At 38.4% G+C, this 21,854-nt stretch overlaps 1 protein-coding gene and 3 non-coding genes across 5 annotated transcripts; 3 read left to right on the top strand and 1 right to left on the bottom strand.

Moving 5' to 3' along the window:
• Nucleotides 1-4,461: 4,461 nt before the first annotated feature.
• Nucleotides 4,462-15,272, top strand: LOC108442394 (properdin). Of its 2 annotated transcripts, none has more exons than XM_017722413.2 (10): nucleotides 4,462-4,532; nucleotides 5,102-5,198; nucleotides 5,575-5,716; nucleotides 6,909-7,075; nucleotides 8,514-8,684; nucleotides 9,046-9,240; nucleotides 10,490-10,663; nucleotides 10,861-11,055; nucleotides 13,571-13,682; nucleotides 14,537-15,272. In XM_017722413.2, exons 2-10 carry the CDS (start codon nucleotides 5,141-5,143, stop codon nucleotides 14,634-14,636), a joined length of 1,314 nt encoding a protein of 437 aa, XP_017577902.1. In that variant the 5' UTR covers nucleotides 4,462-4,532; nucleotides 5,102-5,140; the 3' UTR covers nucleotides 14,637-15,272. The 2 variants fall into 2 exon arrangements, with proteins under 2 accessions (XP_017577902.1, XP_017577901.1); XM_017722412.1 differs by lacking the exon at nucleotides 4,462-4,532 and adding an exon at nucleotides 4,889-4,986.
• An 885-nt stretch (nucleotides 15,273-16,157) lies between these two features.
• On the bottom strand, nucleotides 16,158-16,230 carry trnav-cac. Its single transcript has one exon. It is a non-coding gene; the product is annotated as a tRNA-Val (tRNA).
• A 4,280-nt stretch (nucleotides 16,231-20,510) lies between these two features.
• On the top strand, nucleotides 20,511-20,583 carry trnaf-gaa. Its single transcript has one exon. It is a non-coding gene; the product is annotated as a tRNA-Phe (tRNA).
• A 1,078-nt stretch (nucleotides 20,584-21,661) lies between these two features.
• On the top strand, nucleotides 21,662-21,734 carry trnav-cac. The gene has a single exon. It is a non-coding gene; the product is annotated as a tRNA-Val (tRNA).
• The last annotated feature ends 120 nt before the right edge of the window (nucleotides 21,735-21,854 follow it).

Genomic DNA, 21,854 nt, shown 5'->3' with positions numbered 1-21,854 from the left:
GGCTGGTTTAAATAATAACGAAGAGATAATTTTTCATAATTGTGACTTGGTCCCTCACAATTATGACATAGCATATTGTAAATATGACTAGTATCTCATAATTATAACTTACTTTCACATAATTACAGCTTAGTATCTCATAATAATTATGACATTTAATCTCCTAATTATGACTTAGCATCTCATTATCATGGCTTAATATGCCATAATTACAACTTACTACCTGGAAATGGCTTAATGTCTGATAATAATGAGTTAGTTATGACTTGGCATCTCATAATTCAGACTGCTCATAATTATTATGTAATTTATCATAAGTATGACTTTGCATTTCATCATTATGACTCAGTTTCTCATAACAGTGACTTAGAATGCCAGAATTATTAGTTAGTATCTCAGAATTTGACTTACTTTCTCATGATTATGAGAACATTTTCTCATTATTATGAGATAGTAAGTCACAATTCTAAGAAACCTTTTCATTATTATGAAACACTAAGCCATTATTCAAAGATATTAAATAATAAAAGTTTTCCATAATTATGGAAAACCTCCTCCGGTGGAAGAAACGCACTTCACAAAGTAAGATTTCTCAGGAAACTGAATAAAGCCAAAAGAAACACCTTTTTAATCCATTTATTCTACATTTTCTGATATCAGACATTCTGTTTGAACAAGGACAAAGAGTTGTTTGTATTAGTAAAAATATTTTTAATTTAAAGTGTTTAATTCTATTTTTTACTAATAGGAATTATGTTATTCAAGTATGTAATAATTCAGTTCTCTGTGGTAAGAACAGCTTTTCTCAGTTCACTTTACTGGAAGGAACAATCTACTGGTGTGAATTTGATTTTAACGTGTAATATTTCAGTTCTCACACATGAAAAACTAAATTTAAATGAATGAAATTCAAATTATGACATATTCAAATGGAATTCTTATTATTGGAAATTACACATTCACATGAAATTATTACATTTCAGACAAAAATGTTTAATATGTGTAAGAACTAAATGTGAATAAGTAACACATTCTTTTTTACTATTAAGAATTTAATGTGATATCCATGTCGTTCAGTACTGTGATAATTAGAACTTCAACACCCATTTTAAAAGAACTACTTCTAGTTATACCTCGAGAGAAGAAACTTCAACATGCCATCGTCTTTGAGTTTAGCGCTCAGTGCTTTTATGCTATTTTTTCCCCATTATGTTGTGGAAAATGGTATAAAAGCATTTTGCACTAAACTAAAACGTAACATATAAAACATAAAATGTAAAACATAAAATAAACAATGTTTTATTTTTCCCAATATGTTACATTCAGCAAATAAACAGTAATTCTGCATTAAACCGTGCAGAAGTGTGCTCTCGGTAGACAATGTGTACCTATTTTTACTGAGTGTCTATGTGGTTTTAGCAGCCCTTTTTGTTGCTGATGTAACTGTACAGTTTCCTTTAAGATGATTCTGTTTCCTTTAAGATCCATTTCTCCTGAATCAGGAGTGTTAAAGCTGGAAAAACTGAACCAAACAAGGCCTCTGGAATTTAAGTTGAAAAAACACGGCTCTAAATTTAACCCTTGCTCCTCAGGCTCTGCTCATACTAGGCATAACTTCCTTTAATAGTATTAGGCTCCTAAGTTCGTCTTTGTGGTGTGTGTTCAGTGTTGCAGAAGTGATTTTTTAAAAATTAGCTTAGATCAGTGGTTCGATTTTAGGTTTATCCACCTTTCAGTGCTTTCCTAACTCTAGGCACATCTTATTTGACTGATTGACTGATTAACAAGCCCTTTCTGAGTTAAACTCGTTCTATTAGAGGAGGGAAAGCACAAAGGGTGAATCTCAAATGGCTCCCTACTCCCTACATCGTGCACTGCATAGTCATGAAATGATGGCTTCTACACCTAAATAGTAATCAAATGTCCCGGAGATACATTTGGGATTCAGCAATAGTTTCCCTCAGACATTTAGTGCGCTGTTTGATTGTAAAAGCCACACGTTTGTGACCTATGTAGTGCACTATTAGGGAATAGGGAGCCTTTTTATGATTCACCCTAAAACTCCTCCAGGAACCTGTGGCTTACTGTCAAAACAAAGTACAAACAGTAGATGGTGCTATAACCCTGAAAACACTACTTCTAGACATGTCTTGGAAGGTTTGGTGGAGAGTTCAGGCACTGAATGCAAGCAAAGGTTTGTTATTTTGAAACACTGTGCTGCAGTTTGCTTGGGTGTGGACCCATCATGGTGAGGAACAGGGATGTAAAAAGGGCATCAAAGAGTAGCATCTCCCCACATACAGATCCAACCGCTAGAGGCGGATTTAGTGGCTCTAGGCAAAAGGCAGGAATGGGAATGTCTGGAGTCACATTTTTAAATTAGTTGGAACTTTGGGATCACATGTGGTGGAAATATACACTCCAAAAAGTGACATTCTGGCAAATGAAATCTTAAATCTAGTTGATATTTCCAACATTTCCCACTTTGAGACTGCTATAAGATACCTTATATTTTTCCACTCATGGTTCACTTATGACGCATCTGTGGGTTTATGTAAAAAACAGTAATAATTATTTTTTACGTGACCGTTTTCCAGCCTGTCTTTATCCCTTATAATTTACCGGGCTTGTTTTTGGCTTTAAGATTAACACTATTGTGCCATCAAGCCTGGTATTATGCTTTATTCTGCTGTTCTATGGACTGCGGAGTGAATGGAATGTTTTTAAACTTTAACATTAATGTTTACATACATATTACACCAGCTGTAATTTTAAAAAAGCAGAAGAATTTTGGTTTTCCATAAGATTGGCCTTTAACACATTTCTATGCATTTTTGCTTTTTAGAAAGTAATTTATTAACTTAAATTATTAAGAGAAGTCTCGCTACATAGGCAGTTTTACTTGGTTTAGGAAATATGCTTGAAACAGGCAAAATTATCTGCCATCACAGCATCACTTGTCTTTATAAGGACGAGATCCAGATATGGGATGCATTTTCATGTTAAGTATAAACAGGGCCTAAAACTGGTACAATGGAATTTCAGCATTTTGTGGGGGAAACTTTAAAACGTTGGGCATGAAGTTTTATTGGGTATGACGATTATATTCAGTTGTATGCAAAGGTTTAGGTACACCAGGTCAAATTATGTTTGGTTGATTTTCTAAATCAACACATTCTCTGAGAACACACTTCTACACATTTGAATGCACGATTACTGTTTATTTGTTGAATTTGACAAAATAAAACATAAAATGTGTCCTGCAAAATGTCATATTGAAGCGTGTTCCAAGTAGAGGATGTGCTAACTTACTAACTTGCATTCAAATCAATGCACTTACTGACGTCTTTAACTGGTATACTGAACTGGTATACTGAACTGGTATACTGAACTGGTATACTGAACTGGTATACTGAACTGGTATACTGAACTGGTATACTGAAGCATGTTTCTGGGCCGTATCTACACGCCGCCTCAACTTCCTCCCTTGATATATTCACTTTTAGGTCTTCTTGCCAACAGGTTAGATTAAGAAGATTCACCAGCAGCAACAACTTAGATACTGTAATGATATATACATTTAGTTTTGTTCCAAAATGTGTTTTTCTGTTTTTGATGATGCACATTGCTGGTAGTGAGCTTTACACATGCAAGAAATGTCAGTGCTACAGTCGAATGCAAAAATCCGAACACCCAAACTACATTTTGTTGTTTTTTTTTAAGAGACAATAACACATCCAGGTAAATGTGGCTATGTTTCTCCAAATTTTAATGCACAATTTCTAGTTGTGCTTTACATACATAAATAAAGCATGTTCTCTATGGAGTGAACTTACTTTCTCTTAGAAAACCAACAAAATGTGTAGTTTGACCAGGTTGACTTGTTTTATTGATTTCTAAGTGAGGGTGAGTAAACACAGCCTCTACAGAGAACACAGTCCTGCACATTTTAATATGCAGTTACTGTTGGAAAACATGCTGAAAAAAATCTAAACATAAAATATGACCTGTGCAAAACATATGATACATTTTATATTTTATGTTTTTTTTTTTTTCCAGCAAACTAAATAGAAATTGTGCAGAGAAATTACATATTTAAATGTGTGGCCTTGTGTTCAGTGTAAAAACATGAGGCATCATCTAAAAATGAGGTTAGTCATCTAAAAACAAAACAGTTCTCTCCTCATTTGCTCTTTTAGTTTACGGTGTCCTCCTCCATCCAGGTTCAAAGCTGAACTTGAGCCAAGACATGCATTCATTAATGTTTCAGGCTGACCTTTGAATGACCAATCAAAATGTGCACGTATGATATTACAGCTTCACAGCAGACAATTTAACATTCTGCAGTTGCGTTTATACAGAAACGAAGAAGGTTCTAAAACAGGCCTCTTCCAGGTTGAACTGTTTGGTTAAACTGTGGTAAACATCCAGCAAGCTGACATCAGAGGTGCAAACACTGTTCACTACTGTGAACCTTACGGGAATCCGTGGTATGAAAAGTCAACAGAAATCGTTTAAAGCAACGGCTAAAGGTAAAATGAAATGCTTTCGTGTTGACTTTTTATATTTACTAAACCAGGAGACTTCGGAGAACGTCTGAAATATGTTTTGAAAAATTAAATTTGTTTTGAATGGGTAAAAACACATCACAAATAAATAATAGTATGTTTTACAACTTCGTATCAAAATGTATTCCCTTTACAGTTACAGTTACTCAGAGCTACTACAAAACATCAATGCAATGGTCAAACAAACAGGCAAGTGAAACTTCAGCAAACTGCTGCTCAATTGACACATCTTGATTACTCAAAAACACACCCCAAATAAGGAATAGTAGCATTGCTCAATTGGTTGTTTTTTTGCCCATTCTGATTGGTCTTTTCAGCCTCTGAAGGCAAAGGTCATGGGAAAGGAAAGCTTTTACTGTTAAACCATCCTCAGACCAGAAGACATCAGGGCAAGTCCTGAAGTTAGAGAAGGAATAAGGGGAGTTTGTGAAATGCAGAATGAATGAGTCCGTGGTTGATCTTACACCTTGCTCCTTGTGCTTTTACAATCATTTTGATCATTTTGTTGTTTTTTTTTTTTTGTAACTGTACAGGAGCTGAAATATCCGGACTTCAGATCTTTGTAGGCAACAATGAAGACGATCATGCTGTGCACGATACTCCTCCTGGTGCTTCATATTCAGCCAACAGGTTGGTATTGCTGTTATATTCGTATTTATTTTCTGATATCCTACACCCAGTGGGAGCTTCTGTTTATTTGGTTAGTTATACAAGTTGGAAAAGAACTAAAACATGAAATATAAAATGTGCCATAATGTCTGCACAGGCCACACCTCATGTTTAATTGTTTTCCAATCTACTTTTCAGTTCATTATTTTAGATAGATAGATAGATAGATAGATAGATAGATAGATAGATAGATAGATAGATAGATAGATAGATAGATAGATAGATAGATAGATAGATAGATAGATAGATAGATAGATAGATAGATAGATAGATAGATAGATAGATAGATAGATAGTAAGCTCACATTCGATGACATTTCTTATTTGTTGTTCCTCAGTCTCCCAAAAAGTTCCGTGCTATGCCGGCTTTTCTCTGACTGATGGAACCTGCAGTGGTATTTTGGGAGAAGTGACCATTGACGACTGCTGTCTGAACTCCAAGTATGGTTATCAGGAAAATGGAGTTTGCAAGTCCTGTAGGTAAGTCCTGACCTAATTCACAAGCTACATCTTGAGCCTCTTTATATAATTTTGCCTTTATGGCTGATAAATATTCTTACAAATAAACCTCTGCTCAAGATTGGGTCCCACTAATGCTGTTGTAATTGTCAGCGTTTAGCACAATGTTCTAGAAATAAGTCACATTATTTAAGCGTAAAGAATTAAAGCAAAACTTCAACAAAAGAAAAGTTTTTGAAGAGTGACAGCGCAAGCAAGGTCATAAAAGGGACAGCTCTGCTTGCACGGACAGATCGGAACGATATTTCACAATACAAGAGCTGGTGCAAACAGACAGGCTTATATGCCAAGGAAACACAGGTGTCGTAATTCATTTTCAGAAGGATCTGCTGGGTGGCTTATGATTAGCTGATGGAGTCGCATGACAGACAGAAGCATTCTGGGAAGTGGAGTCCATAACAGAACATAATTCTTACCCAGTTTTTAAGTAATGCATGCATGAAATTGTCTAAATATGTGAGAATCATTCACAATATTGAAGCCTCTTTTTGCGGGCCCCTACTGGCCATTCTGTCAGCAGAATAAAAACTGACTCTGATATTTTAATCAATATAAATATTTTCCCCATAACATTTAAGTTCCAGGTTTCAGCACCGGCTGCCCATCAGTAATTAGGACACTGTTGGCTCTGTATGTGAAATGTGTTGAACTGCTAGTGAGCCATGAGGGGTCAGGGTATGGGTGAGAACCCCTTGCTGGTAAAATAGTTCACACTTCTACACAAAACAGGCATGAGGAGATAAAATAGCACAAATGCAGCTTTTCATGTCCAAACAGAAATCATGCACAACTGCTACAATAAAAAAAAAGCAGTGAAATACATTTATAACTTTCTTGCTCACTTGTGAAAACCAAAACATTGTGTATGTTCAGTTTTGTAAATCATACACATGCCCATGATATAGTTTTCCAGGTGGTTGCTAGGGTTTTGTTAGTGGTTGCTGTGATATTACAGATGGTTGTTAGGGTGTTGCTAGCTGGTAGCTGGTGCGTTACTAGGTTGTTGCTGTGGTTACTAATGTGCTACTAATGGAGTTGTTTCGTGATATTAGTTGTTTGCACACATTACTTAACCTACTAGGTTCATAAAAAAGCACAAGCAAGAAATATGCACATCACTTTCTGAAAACACTTTGAAAACGTTTCTCTACAGAACCGCTCAATGGTCTGAATGGTCCCCTTGGAGCGAGTGCTCAGTGAGTTGTATGGAGGGAGTGCAGCAGAGACGACGTGCTTGCTATGGCATTGGCAGGTGCTACGATCCTTACAGGAAAGGGAGCATCCAGACTAAACCATGTGTAGACAGGGCTTGCTGTCCAGGTAAGGAAATGGGCATGTATATGGAAGACGTAGTAGACATTTTTATCTACTTAGCTGCTCCCATATGTGGATCCACATTTCAGTCCATCACTTTCATGACTACATAACTTACATATTAGTTTCACAGTATTTAGTAGAACATGAACCCACACAAACTTTATTTACAGTTATTAGAGGTGTTACAATGTGACATGATTAGTTTTTATTTTTCCTGATATGATGCTTGAAAGACAACTGAGACACAAATATTGTTTGATTTTGTATTAGAAAAATACAGATATAGGACACACTGACATAAATTGGCATTGTTTCTACTGTTCTAGTAACGATATATTATGACATTTCTGAGACACATCGAAATCAAAAAGTATGAAAAAATAGGTCCCCTACGTCGCACCTGAATAGCAATATAAATAACTACTTCACTCATCACTTTTTCAAATAAAAGGGTTTAATACCGCATTTAAGCAAGTGTTAAAATATACTATTCTCTCCCCAGTCCACATATGGATGGAAAAACTAACTATTTTAATGAACTGTTTTCATAATGTCACCAAAAACAACATATTTACATATATTCTCTTATCCAGCACACAGCAGTTTACACACTCATTCACACTGAAGCTATAAGGATTATATTTAAGCCTGGATGCTTTTAGTATGAGGACACAATACAGGACAGCAATGACAATAGAGGTTATTTACATATATCAGTCTTAACCCTCTATTTCATGGTGTCGCCATTAGGCAACAGTTTCTTTATCTCAATATTGCTAAATGGTAGTGATATAAAAATCATGTTTTACTGTTTAATTTGGAAAAAAAGGTCTTTTACTTTAAAAAGGACAAAGACTAGATGACATCACATGTCAGGAAATCTTGTTTGCACTCCTTTTTCCATGGACACTTGATACTGAGAAAGTCATGACCTGAAGGTTCCCAAAGTTGGCTAACTGTTCAACATTTAGGCAAAATCTGTTCTTTATGTAAGCGATTTTAAATAATATACACATTAAAACTTTATTTATTATGTTTACGTAATAATTCATGCCATCGAGAGTTAAAGGAGAGTTTTAATTCTAGGGGATAGGTTGAAAAATGATCATGTAAAAATGTATTATGACTGTTTTTGGTACATGAACCCAACACAAACTTTAGAAATAGGGTCTCAGGGAAGGAAATAAAATTGATATAGACACTTTTAATAAAAAATCAGTCAAATAAAACATCACATTGGAAGTAAAAGGCAACTGGCTATGGAACAGGTTGAGTCACGCAAAATGAAGCTAAAACGTTTTGGTTGAAGTCTAGCAGCAGTATTCCAGCTGTGCATTCCCAGTGATGTGAAATGTGTGTTTTGTTACATCTGGAGTTAATAACCTTTCAAAATGAGGCTGCTAATGACCGTTTCTCAATTTCTGTGTGTGTTTTTTTTAAGAAAATGGAGGATGGTCAGAGTGGAGCTCATGGTTTCCATGTTCTGTTACATGTGAAAGCGGAATCAAAAAGAGGAACAGGAAGTGCACCGAACCCGCTCCCAAATGTGGTGGCTCTTGTCTTGGTGACAGTGAAGAAACTGCACGTTGTGACACAGGGATTGTCTGCCCAAGTACACAGACTTTTTCTCAGTGACGGTTTTTATTCAGCGTCATACAACAACACCGCACATTAAAGGAATATTCCAGCATTTTTCAACTCAGTCTATATCTGCATCATCTGTAGTGTAATAATAACAATGATTCATGTATGTTTCCTGAACTTAGAATAGAACAGAAAACCCAATGACTCAAAACCAACGTATAGAAGCCAAATGAGCCGTTGCTTCTTTTTCTCTTAATACAAGGAAACTCGCACCAGCAAAATTGCTGTCCAAGTAAATTGACTATAAGCTTCAAATGCAGCAGATAGAGAAGTCACTTTATTACTGTTGTAGCACTGCCATTTAACAGATTCTGTGATTTCATCCCCAGCTCATGGCAGCTGGTCTTTATGGGGCAGCTGGGGTCCCTGTATGGGAACATGTCAGAACGAGGGCTTCCCACCTCCTGAACAGCAGCGCCGTAGGACCTGTACGAGCCCTCCACCGTCTGTGGTGCCACGTGGCAACAACTGCCCAGGTTCCGAAACGGACAGCCAGCCCTGTACAGAATTACCTTTCTGTAAAGGTAACACAATTGCCAGGAGTTTGTTTCACTTATAGTCGGGTTCAGTTTCACTACACCTAAAATAATCCACTTACAGCAATCTACATATTGTTGCTGTTCAGTCTTTGATTTGTTGAATCTTAGTTATGCTTTTTAAACAGAGATCACAGTACACTTCCAAATCCGCTTGAAAACGAACAAAAAAGCAGCTTTACATTCGGCTGACGTTCTTATCCAGAGCGACTTACAATTTGATCATTTTACACAGGGAGGCCAAGGTGGTGTTAGGAGTCTTGCCCAAGGACCCTTATTGGTTTAGTGTAGGGTGTTTGCCCTGGTCAGGGATTGAACCCCAGTCTACAGCGTAGAAGGCAGAGGTGTTACCCACTACACTAACCAACCACTTAAAAGCTAAAAACATTATTAACTTTTACACAAGTTTAAGTAACAAGATTTTGTCTTGACCATTTCTATTTGTGACACAGTGTAGAGTCCAAGTGGTGCCTTAAATAAAAATGGCAAAAATTGAGTTTTTTTTGTTCTGAAAGTGACAATATATTTTTAAATCTGTACACTATTGTTCTATTGTGAGTATGGGGATTTCACCCATGTCACTCCATAAAACAATAAACAGTAGACATTGTAGTCATCACTCTTTTACAAGTACATTGCAAACAGGTGCATAAAATCAAGTATAGACAAGCACTAGCAGCAGAATGGGTTGTAACGCTGCCCTCAGTGATTTTAAATGTGCCAGTGCCATAGGATGCCACATTTTCAGAACGTCCGCTCATCAAATATCCAAATCTGGATATATGATGAATGGTGAAACTGAGTTTGGTGGATACAGAAGACTATTCACTGTCCATATGTATAAAATTTAATTCAAGTGAAGGGAAGTTTCAAGTCAAGCATGAAATGGCATTTTAGATAACTGTGTGCTTCCGACAGTTTGGGAATAGTCCTGACCGGAACACCATCCAACTTTTTTGTGATAAACTGGAATTGTTGGCAATCACTCAGGCTGTATTGCCCTATATCTGTGCTAGGCCTCACTAATATTCTTATTGGAAGCGAAACCCTGCAGCCATCTTCCATAATCTGTTAGGAAGCCTTCCTAGAAGAGTGGGGGCTTCTCTAGCAGCAAAAGGAGGTCCAACGTTTCACTACGTTTGTCTCAATGTGAGCTTAACAGGCTCCTTGTAAGCTGTGTGTTACACAACCAATGAAACTTGTTCTGATTCTGATTCCATGTTTTGTTTTTTAACAGTGAATGGAAACTGGGGAAACTGGGGTGGTCTCTCTCCATGCTCTGTGACATGTGGAGTGGGACAGCATATGCAACAACGAACATGTGACAATCCTGCACCAAAATATGGTGGCCAGCCGTGCCAAGGGGTGGACACCAGAAACATACTCTGCAATACTAATAAATACTGCCCATGTAAGACCCATTTCTGTTTGTACTGTTTTATTTTAGTTGAAAAATAATATATGTAAAAGACCATAATTATGATTTGATGTTTCTCATTTTTACCTTATAGCAACTATGAGCTAACAGTTATAAAATACTTTCACCTTCTGTTATCTTTGGACATGGATAATGGAAAATATAAAACAGCAACATTTCTCCTCTTTCAGTTGATGGTCATTGGAGTGAGTGGGGTCAATGGACTCCGTGTAAATCACCCAACGATAGATCAATTACATGTAAGAACAGACCGGGACATCGGAGAAGAGAGCGAGATTGTTTAGGCAGACAATACAGTGGGGAGTACTGTCCTGGGGAAGGTGTGGAACACAAAACCTGCTATGACATCGACAACTGCGAGGAGGGTAAGTATCTCGATTCACTTATCTCATTTATCAGACACAAGTCAGGAGCACAAGTTAGCCTTTTTCTGCAGGCTGCATAGTGGAAATAGTTAATAGAATCAAATATTTTGCCCCCAAACTGAATTTTTTACCATTATATGATTAAATAGGTTACTCTGTGTTGAACTGCTATCGAGCAATGATGGGTAATTTCATTTATTTCATTAAACCTAGAAAGAAGCTTTTACATCAGATGCCCACATCATTAGTATATTACACACTTAAAAATGATGGTTTCTTAAGGGTTCTTTAATAAAATGGTCCTAAATAGAACCATGAACATCCAAAGAACCCTTGGTGTTCTTTGCATTGTGAAAACGTTCTTCATTTGATGCAGATTGTGATGTAGAAGGTTCTATATAGAAGCTTTTTGAAAAGGGTTCTATGTAGCACCAACAATTAAAAAAGTTAGGATGTCACGCTTGTTACAGTAGTAGAACCATTTTCGGTGCTATATAGAACCCTTTTCAAAAAGCCTCTATATAGAATCATCTACAACACATTCTCCATCAATCTGAATAACGCCTTCTTGGTTCAAAGAACCCTTTAATCATGCAAATGTTTCTTTGAGTGTTCATGGTTCTGTATAGAACCATTTTCTTTAGTAAAGAGTTCTCGGAGAACCATCTTTTTTAAGTGTGTATAAGAACTTTATTTGTTTTTCTAATACTTCATTGTGGGTTTAATATTAATCCAGATGTGCTTCAAGTGTATTATGCAGAATCTGCTGGTAGCAAAACCCGATAATTTAGGCCGTCAAACCATCCTACCTATAGTTTTATGTAGGAAGCTGCCTACAAGTAAGCTACAGTAGGATAAAATGACAAGAGAGGACCATTTTTTGAACTCTTTGTTGTTGCTGATTAGTAATGCTGTCAGCAGCTATGTCGCAAGGTCCAACTGAAGATCGCTCTAAGGGCACTTGATTTGTTGAAGTAGATAAAATGCCTTTCTAGCCTTGTTATTGCACTTCTCTCTATCTCAGGGCTCTGCCTGAAGGCTACTGATCTGTGTTGGAGATATCAGTGATCTGTCTTGGTAAACCAGTCCTAAGACTACTATTCAGTTGAATGGATAGATCAAGGGGAATCTTCTTTTGTTTAGAAGTATTCTATCATAGAATGCATAGAGTGCATAGAATGCATAGAATTCATAAATACAACAATGTTGTAGGGCATTTAATGATACCCATAGATGAGATTAATGTAGAGTTTTGTATAAAGCTGAAGTTAATGAGGCACACTGTTATACTGCTGCAATATAATTGTGAATATTTCCAGTGACAGGGTGGTTAATAGTTCAGCGTCTTTGCTTAAATCTAATTAAAGTGCTCAAGGTAAGAATATTACACATATGGAATAACGCTAAAAATTACTGTGAAACTCCTATCATGGGTCAGGTGGTGTGAGCAGTGCATCCCCCCAAAGCTGAAGTTATTATTTATTAGTTATTATCCAAAGTTAACCAACTGTCTGACCCCTCAGATTAAGCCTTACATTATATGAGCCATTGACAAAGCTGGGTAATACTTTGAAAAGGTAGTGATGGCTGAATACTAAATACAAATAAATAAGTCCTAAATCTATTCAGTGACATATTTCATTAAAATAGATAAAGTAACGTACACATGGGCCATTGTTGGTTAGCAGTTTTGTTTATGTAATTCTTCTATTAATACATTGAAAATATGGTTTCATGAAAAAAATAACATCAATTACATGATGTCTTAACATATTTTCTTCTCTCTCGTTGTTTCAATCCACTTCAGTCCACTGGTCATTTCACAATCCAGGAGTCCAGTACAACACTGTGGCTCAGCTTACGACTCGCAAATATGCCCAAAACTGAAGATTATTATGCCGATCATCTCTCAAAAGAGCTCAGAGATGCTAAAATCAATAACTGGCTCATCACATGATGCAAAATGTATTAGTTAGCTATTAACATTAGTGCATGCATACATGCGTGTGTTTAATGACATGGGGGTAAAATATGACCAGTGCTATGTTTATTATTTATACCATTGTATACAACGGAAGTGTCCAGTTAAAAAAACTGTATCGTGTTTCTGCTTAAATATCCCAGCAACATGTGAGGCTCACATGGCAGTTTTGTTTTACAGAAGGATGATAAAATTACATAAAGTATAAACTTACAAATTAAACCCATAAACTTGTGCTCACACAGTTATTTCCACAGGAAGTCTCATTTTCAACCCCTCTAATAAACGTTGGGGTGTATCTGCTACACTTGCTCCATTGTTCAAGCGCCTATGATGACGACAGTGATGATGATGATGATGATTGTTATTGTTAGCAATTATAATAGCTCAAACCATTCTGATATATGTCAGAATTAACAATATAACCAGTAAACTCCCCTTTTAATGAACACTCACTGCATTATTGTTTATCTAGTTATTCATTTGTTACTGCAAGTCCATTTTTACTCACTATCTTCAAACATTTTGTTTAAGTAAATGTGTACTGGTCAGAATGGAGTAGCTGGAGTTTGTGTAAACCGGACTGTGGAAAGAATTCTATTCAGAGGAGAAAGAAGGAGTGCATTCCAGACATCTCAAAATACAGGTACATTTTTTTTTTATCTTTATTCTAGTATCTTCTCGTTTTCTCTGAGGTAGACCGTTGTCCCACCTCTCTTCAATTTGAGCTTTAGTTTAGTTCAGTTTTAGCTACCGTGCCTTTAAGAGCACTATATGTAAATGACTTCTGTTCTGATTGGCTGCCCTGTATTGACTCCCCAGTATTGAAATATCCTCTATAACTTCGGCCTGAATGGGCGAAGCTTAACTGCTATACGCTGAATAGTCAGATGTTTGTAAATTTTGCAGCTTAGTTTCTATCTATGCGCTGTATAAACTGGGACTGAACTGTTCATTTTGAATTGTAAAGTTCAGTTTTATATGATGACCCCTCGAAGGACAGATTCTTGATTTTTCTTCGTGAGCTGTTTATAATAAGCGCTGATGAACTAAAGTACTGTTATAGTGGTTCTTTGTCTCAGTGCTGCTTTGTTGAAAGTACTTTGTCCTGTTCGTCTCGCTCAAACCATTTTAACTTTACTTTTAACTGACCTTTGATAACCCTAATGTTGTGAGATCCACATGTGACCTCATGAGATCTAAGGTAGAGCAGCTTAGACAACCAGCAATAGATATAGAAGTGCTCTGTTCAGCGTTATGGGGCAGTTAGTTGTTAGGGGCAGTTGTGCGCTGTGGATTGGGCTGCCCACCGTTCCGGGCAAGCGTGCTCACTGCCCCCTTGTGTGTGTGTTCACTAGTGTGTATGTGGTGGTTCACTGCACGGACGGGTTAAATGCGGAGGTGGAATTTCCCCGTTGTGGGACTAATAAGGGTCACTTAATCTATTTTGTTATTTTGACATCGACTAATATTTTTACCCTTGCTGTTTCTCTCCAACAGCGACAAGAACCTTGAGATGTTTTCAGGAACCCCCACTAAGAAGTGTCCACCTTCAGACACAGAAGAGTCTAGACAATGTTTCAATCTCCCTGAGTGCTAGAGCCAGTTTAAGCTCATTTGATGACTGCCATCAATGCGATATGAAGCATTAAATTAAGCTTTTTCACAGTGTTTCTATGTCAGTGACTTGCAGCTTCTGTCTTGCTTCATTTTAGTCATTAGAAAACGTTCTTCAGTCAAAGAAAACTAAAACTCTGGAACGCTAGTTACATCTACACAGTTGCATGGACTTAACATTTTGATGAATTTGACTGTTTTTAGACGATATGGCTACGTCTACTCAGCTGTATTTGAAAGTGATGAACGGTTAGTGTTATATTTTAGAAATCTAACATCTACTTACTATTTTCTTTTTTAGCTTAGTAACATAATATTGGTGACTGAAGCTGTATTGACTGGTCATGTCAAACCTATATCGCTATCATTGTGAGGTTTACCATTTTATTTTAGACCAAGAATTCACCAATAAAGAAAAAATATCACCTAACAAACTTCAGTTCCTCCGATGGGAGATGCAGGGTGTACTAAGATGTTCCACCACAGTTCTTTAAGTTACTCAGTGCTAAGGCAGTCTTTTGACTTGCACCCTTCCTGCTTCTGCGCGAGATGCTTATTATAAAAATACATTTACTCCTGCTCAACTTGTTATTTCAATAAACTGCTTTTACTCAAGTAATTTTTTGTGGTTTAATAAATAAATGACATTTGCTGGCAGCTCTCTCTTAAAAGAAACCCGGAAACTCAGAAATGCATAAAATGCACATTCATCTCTGAATGCTTTTTGAGTAATATTGTGGCAAGAAAGTAGCGCCATCTCATTTGTCATTCGTAAATGCTGATGTGTAACCAGCAGCCTTGAAAAAAGCCAGGTTTTCCAGTAAAGTGTGTTCCTCTTATTTTATTGGCCTTGTGTTATTATTGTAAAATTATTGATATACGAAAGGGCCCATATCAGATAACACAGGGCTCATGAAAAACAAGCTGCACTCATTGTTTTAATGTAAACACTGTTAAGGTTTCACAATGTAACATTCACTCTACAGCCCATACGTTCCATATATGCAAACTAGGTTGCAAAAACCAGCCTGTTTTTAATTCAATGCTTTTGTAATCTCATGAGATTTAACCTATTTTCATATACCTGTCTATTCAGCCTACAGCAGTTTAGTTCACACTGGAGTTGAGACGACAACCAATAAGAACAGAGATGATTTGCATATATCAGTCTTAAAGGCACAGTAACAAAAACAGCCCATTGAGTTCTAAGGGATAGAGAGGGGATGGAAATGGTCCTGTAAAAATGTTTTTGGTACATAAAAGCACACAGACATTATTAGGCCTCGGTACTCACTGTAGTAAGTTTACAGTGTGACCTGTTGAGTCTGTTTTCTACTGAAATGAGAAACGCTCCATGGGTCTTGTCAGTCTTGTCAACTCCCAAAGTAATAAACAATAAACAGTAAATAGATGGACAGATTAGTCGTGGTTGGTCGTCACGATGACGGCGCGCGGTGAAGTTCTTGTGAAAACCTTCTCTTCAGACCGGAAGGCGCCTAAACGTTGTTTCCGCCCGGTTTCGAACCGGGGACCTTTCGCGTGTGAGGCGAACGTGATAACCACTACACTACGGAAACAACGCGGCCAAACACCCAACCGGCACGACTGTACGGGGCAGCTGTGGCAGTAATAATAACTAGTGGGAACCTGTTAGGCGTAATAACTCAGTGATTTCCTTTAAGTGGAGGCTCAATGGCTGAAGCTCGCAGCGCGGGGAGACGGTTGATAACACGTCGTTATAACGGCAGCTGAGCCTTTTTTCGTTTAAATAGTGCGAGGCTGCTGCCGGCCGCTCTGAGCTGAAACGCGGAGCTTAAGGCTGAAAGAGAGTCTGAGGCCTGACTATCAGGGGTTCTCCTAAACAAGTCAGGGCTTCTGCAGGTTTTGACCACATAAATGATCTCCGACGCTTCCTCACCCGAGAGGCCGCCCAGGTGCTCGCGCAGTCTCTGGTCATCTCAAGGCTTGACTACTGCAACTCACTCTTGGCTGGTCTTGCCATGCAGACCATCAAGCCTCTGCAGCTCCATGATGCAGCAGCTCGGCTCGTCTTCAATCTGTCCAAGTTCAGCCACGTCACCCCATTGCTGCACTCCCTTCACTGGCTTCCTGTAGCTGCATCAGATTAAAACCCTAATTCTGGCCTACAAAGCCAGAAATGGACCAGCCCCTACCGACTTGATGGCAATGGAGAAATCTGGAACTGAACCACGAGCCCTTCGAGCTTCGAGTACAGCTCAACTTGACCCGCCATCCTTCAAGGCGCGTGGAAGACAAGCGTGGAGACTGTTCTCTGTACTGGAGTCCAGGTGGAGGAATGAACTCCCACTGGCTGTCCGAACAGCAGAGTCTCTCACTGTCTTCAAACGCAGACTGAAGACCGTCTCTTCACACAGAACTGAGTTATATGCTGCACTTATATTTTATTGTATTGCACTGTGTAGTGTAGTTTACTGTATTGTAGTTTATTGTAGTGTAGTTTATTGTAGTGTAGGTTATTGTAGTGTAGTTTATTGTGGTGTAGTTTATTGTAGTGTAGTTTACTGTATTGTAGTTTATTGTAGTGTAGTTTATTGTATTGTAGTTTATTGTGGTGTAGTTTATTGTAGTGTAGTTTATTGTATTGTATTGAATGGCACAGAGTTCTGTGTTCAGCTCTGCTCCTTCTCTCTCTGTATCAGTGACTGTGTATCAGTATCTGAGCTCAGGACCGGTTTCTCTCTAACCTGCTGGTAACTAGCAGAGACACTTTCTCTAGACAGATAAAGCTCTTCTTGTAAGTGAAAAGGTTCGGAGCGTTTTATTTTAGCTATACTGTTATCCGATTTATAGTTTTCTTTTTATCACTTTGTTTATTATTCCGCCGTTTCTTTGCCGCGTAACTAGTCCCGCAGTTTTCGAGATATCGACGCTGTTCCAACTCCAGAGTGTCCGGCCCGGTTGTGTGATGCGTGTTTGTATACAGCTTTTTGATCCGAAAAAATTCCGAAGAGATGTGGGAATTTTTGTCCCATTGAAAATGAATGGGGAGGCTGTGGGCAGACTGCCAGACATGACGTCACAATGGCCCCCTCTCTCACACAACACCTCCAATCCACGCACGGAGCTCAATGTCTCACCAGATCCTAGCCTGGTTCTCAGCAGGACCAGCACACATAGTGATTTTTAAGGTGGAACTGCACTTTAAGGTGGAACGTCTTTTAAGGTAGCGCTGAGTTTACACTGAGAACAAATGGGGTGAACAATTGCATGATAATCGACTGTGCATGCCCGAACGACACAGTTTCACATACACTACCTCAGGGCAGGTCCCCAAGCTCAAATTCACTGTTATTCTTACCCGCACTCTTCTATTTGTCATTTTTCCATCCCTCGCTCCTCCTATTGAGTCACATTCGTTTTTGCCACCACTCAAACTCCATTATTTCTTTGCCCGACAGATACCAGAATGCATGTGCTCAGTCAGGACAGGTCCCCAAGCTCTAAGCCACAACCATACTGACTCGCACTCTTCTATTTGTTGTTTTTCCATCCCTCACTCCTCCCTTTGAGTCCCATTCATTATTGCCACCAGTCACACTCTTTTACTTCTTTGCCCAACAACCACCAAAGTACATGTACTCATTCAGGGCAGGTCCACAAAATCTAATCCACCGCCTTACTGACCCGCACTCTTCCATATGCCGTTTTTTCATCCCTCGTTCCTTGTATCGAGTTCCATAGTATCCGCTGAGCAACTATCCTGCATTTCCTTCAGGAAAGGCATATTTCTAGTTGTTTATACTATTTTAAACAGTGGCCGTCCTGATGTTTCACTGCACGAATGGGTAAAATGCATAGGTCTAATTCCTCTGTGTGCAAACAGTTGGTCAGTGGTTCTAAGTTCTAATTCTAATCTTGCGTTCCTACGTGCTCAGTTACACATCTGTTACTTTAAATGACATCATAAAGAGTAAGGGACACCATTTGAGCCCGTGGAGCGCCCAGAAACAGGAGCTGGTATGTTCTGAACGTCTTATACATCGTTTACCTGTTGCTTTTTCCGTCAAGCCCAACCCAACCGCTCCGTCACGCAGAGCTGCATGTTTTTATTAACATTTCTACACTATTAATGCAAAGGAAATGATGTTTCAAATGAAATAAATGTATGTATAGGCCAGGAGAACCACATGACCACATGGAGAACCACAAAACCACTGTGGCAATTTCAAGATAAAGTGTGCCACATTTATAGTGCCAGGGTGGTAACAGAGTGACGGGGCGGTTGTATTGGAGCCTGTACCACTGTATAGCTTAAAATGTCTGCTTTGAACAGGAAAGTTCAACGGTAGGCTAATCACTTTATTTCTGCTTGGCTCACTCACTCACTCACTCACTCACTCACTCATTCACTCATTCACTGTCTCTTACTCACTCACTCATTCACTCACTCACTCGCTCACTCACTCACTCACTCACTCACTCATTCACTGTCTCTTACTGTCTTACTCACTCACTCACTCACTCACTCACTCACTCATTCACTCACTCACTCACTCACTCACTCATTCACTGTCTCTTACTGTCTTACTCACTCACTCACTCACTCACTCACTCACTCATTCACTCACTCACTCACTCACTCACTCACTCACTCATTCACTGTCTCTTACTGTCTTACTCACTCACTCACTCACTCACTCACTCACTCATTCACTCACTCACTCGCTCACTCACTCACTCACTCATTCACTGTCTCTTACTCACTATCTTTTTCACTCATTCACTCACTGTCTTTTTTAAATTTAAGTGAATTAGTATTTAGTAAATGATGAGGCCAATGACTTTTCAATTTCATATTTCAAGATTAAGAATCTAAAAAAACAGACTAAATTACATTCTTTCTAATGATGTACAAAAAATCACATTTTACTATTAAAACATTAGTAAAACATGAGGTTTGTAAAACGTATTTCATGTAATGCGGGTCAAATGGTGCACATACTGTTCATTAAGTGGTGGTACAAGAACGGCTCCCAGGTCAGAATAAAAAAGGATAATAAAGATTTTCTGCCTGTCTGAAAATCGATGTTTTTGAAGGATTAACATCTGTATCCGAATCTCTGATTCACCCCACAAAGAGCCTGTGGCTCTTATAAAGTGTGGATGACAGTACTGCAGGCTGAACCGTGGAAAGATCTTTTAATAAAGCATTTAATACCACATGGAGGTTGGAGCTGTGGTCGACAATGATTAAAAGAAGTGTATTTTTAAAAACAAGGCAAAAAGACATTTTTATTAGTGCTTTTTTGAGGCTGTGGCAGGAATTCAGCCTCAAGTAAATGCTAATTCCTCTAGTTGACCCTTACGTCTTTCTCATTTTTTCTCATTTTTCTGTTAAGATTCAGCTCCAGCTCTCTAACTTTGAGTTACACTTATTTTTTTAGTAGATTTTTTTAAAGTCTTGTGAACATCAGCTTCCTCCTTCTGCATTATCAGAATATAATTAGCTGGTTTGTGATGGTGTGACCTGGTGGTCTGTTATCAGCTTCTTGCTGTGTAAAGTGGTCCCTCAGCTGGACATCCAGGTTTGACGAAAACAGATCATGCTGGTTATGCTGGTCAAACTGGTACACGAGTTTGGTCAGGTGGTCAACTGCTAGCCCAGGTGTGCTTTTTCTCAGCAAGGCTGCCTAAAGACAACCACACACGACGCTTATTAGAAAGACCTTTTTAAGTAGCACCAAATTAGATTATATGCACACGTTAGGCATTTAAACCTATACCAAATATTTAATGTTGTCTAAACTGCTGTCAGAGGAAAAGCGCTGGTCAGCTGATGCTCCAAGTGCGCACAGTGTCCCCGCAATGATCCACAGCCGAAATAGCTCAGTTGGGAGAGCGTTAGACTGAAGATCTAAAGGTCCCTGGTTCGATCCCGGGTTTCGGCATTTTGTTCTTGCCATTTTAAACACATGGCTTAACAGTGCAACGTCAAAGACCAGATTTCAGAAATGCTGTCCTGTAGAATCCTCAGAACACCTCTTTTTCACTTGTCCCGTTTCAAATAAGTTTTGGAGTGGCTGTCTTTAAAAGTAGCTAATGTTCCGGATTTCAATATTAACCATGTCTTGTATTATATTAATGATCTTGACAACACAACATCTGATGTAGTGAACATTGTTTTCTTGCTTGCTAAATATCATATTCATTGTTATACGTGGAGAGACTCTGCCCCATGTTTTGATCTTTTCTTGGCTGAATTCAAACTTTATTACTCCTCACTGAGATATCTCAAATCTAAATGTGCTAAAAAAAAAAATAACCTCCGATGTTTCCAAATTCCTTTTGTTTTAAATATTTGCTCCAGTGTCTTTATTTGCCTTACACTAATGTATGTATTATTTACTTATAGTCCCATGTTTCTTTATTTCTCTGTTCATATTTCCTTTCAAAGCACTGTTCATTGTACCTCTACGAGACTTTGTACTTCAAATGTTTAATAATTTAAAAAAAAACATTAAAAAAACTGATGCGAGATCAACAGACGATCCAGTGTCCAGATCCAGTTCCCCAGCAAACCTGACCACCGTGCAATCAATCGCTCACATTGTTTGCACATGGCTTGTTTTTATTCGAGTCGAGCAATACCGCCTTCTACCGGCGAAATATTGCTACTGCAGTGCTTTAAGGCGGAGCGGAAAAATACGTAGAAAAACCTGGCGAATAAGCTTCATCAATAAACTTGATCATAAACTTCAGCTTCATCAAGCCGAGGCTAAAACATTCAGGGCTCACTCGTACTTCCACTTTTCTAATTCAGAAAAAAAATTGACACAACACTCGTTATTTTGCAAAGTTGTAGTTTCTCTTATTTTCTTTCATTCGCTAAAATTGGGCTTTTGGTTTAAGGACGTGTTTTTACTCGCTGTGATTCGGGAGGACGAACCATAAAAACAAACCTCCTCTGCAGAAAACAGCGCGGCTGTCCGGAGTTCAACGACACGTGTTCAGGACTCCTCGCCACACGTTTCCGTAGTGTAGTGGTTATCACGTTCGCCTCACACGCGAAAGGTCCCCGGTTCGAAACCGGGCGGAAACATCGCGTTTTCTTCCCGCGGCTACCGCGTGCAGTTTTTGTAATGATCAGTTCGCCTGAACTAAAATATCTCAAACTAGTTTTCTGACACAAGACCCCCACTTTGTAGTATTCCTCCCAGTT

This window comes from Pygocentrus nattereri, chromosome 28 (genome assembly GCF_015220715.1).
Source record: "Pygocentrus nattereri isolate fPygNat1 chromosome 28, fPygNat1.pri, whole genome shotgun sequence".
In the NCBI taxonomy this organism is placed as follows: Eukaryota; Metazoa; Chordata; class Actinopteri; order Characiformes; family Serrasalmidae; genus Pygocentrus; species Pygocentrus nattereri.
Note: the sequence above shows the minus strand (reverse complement) of the source record. Positions and strands in the feature narration are given on the sequence as shown.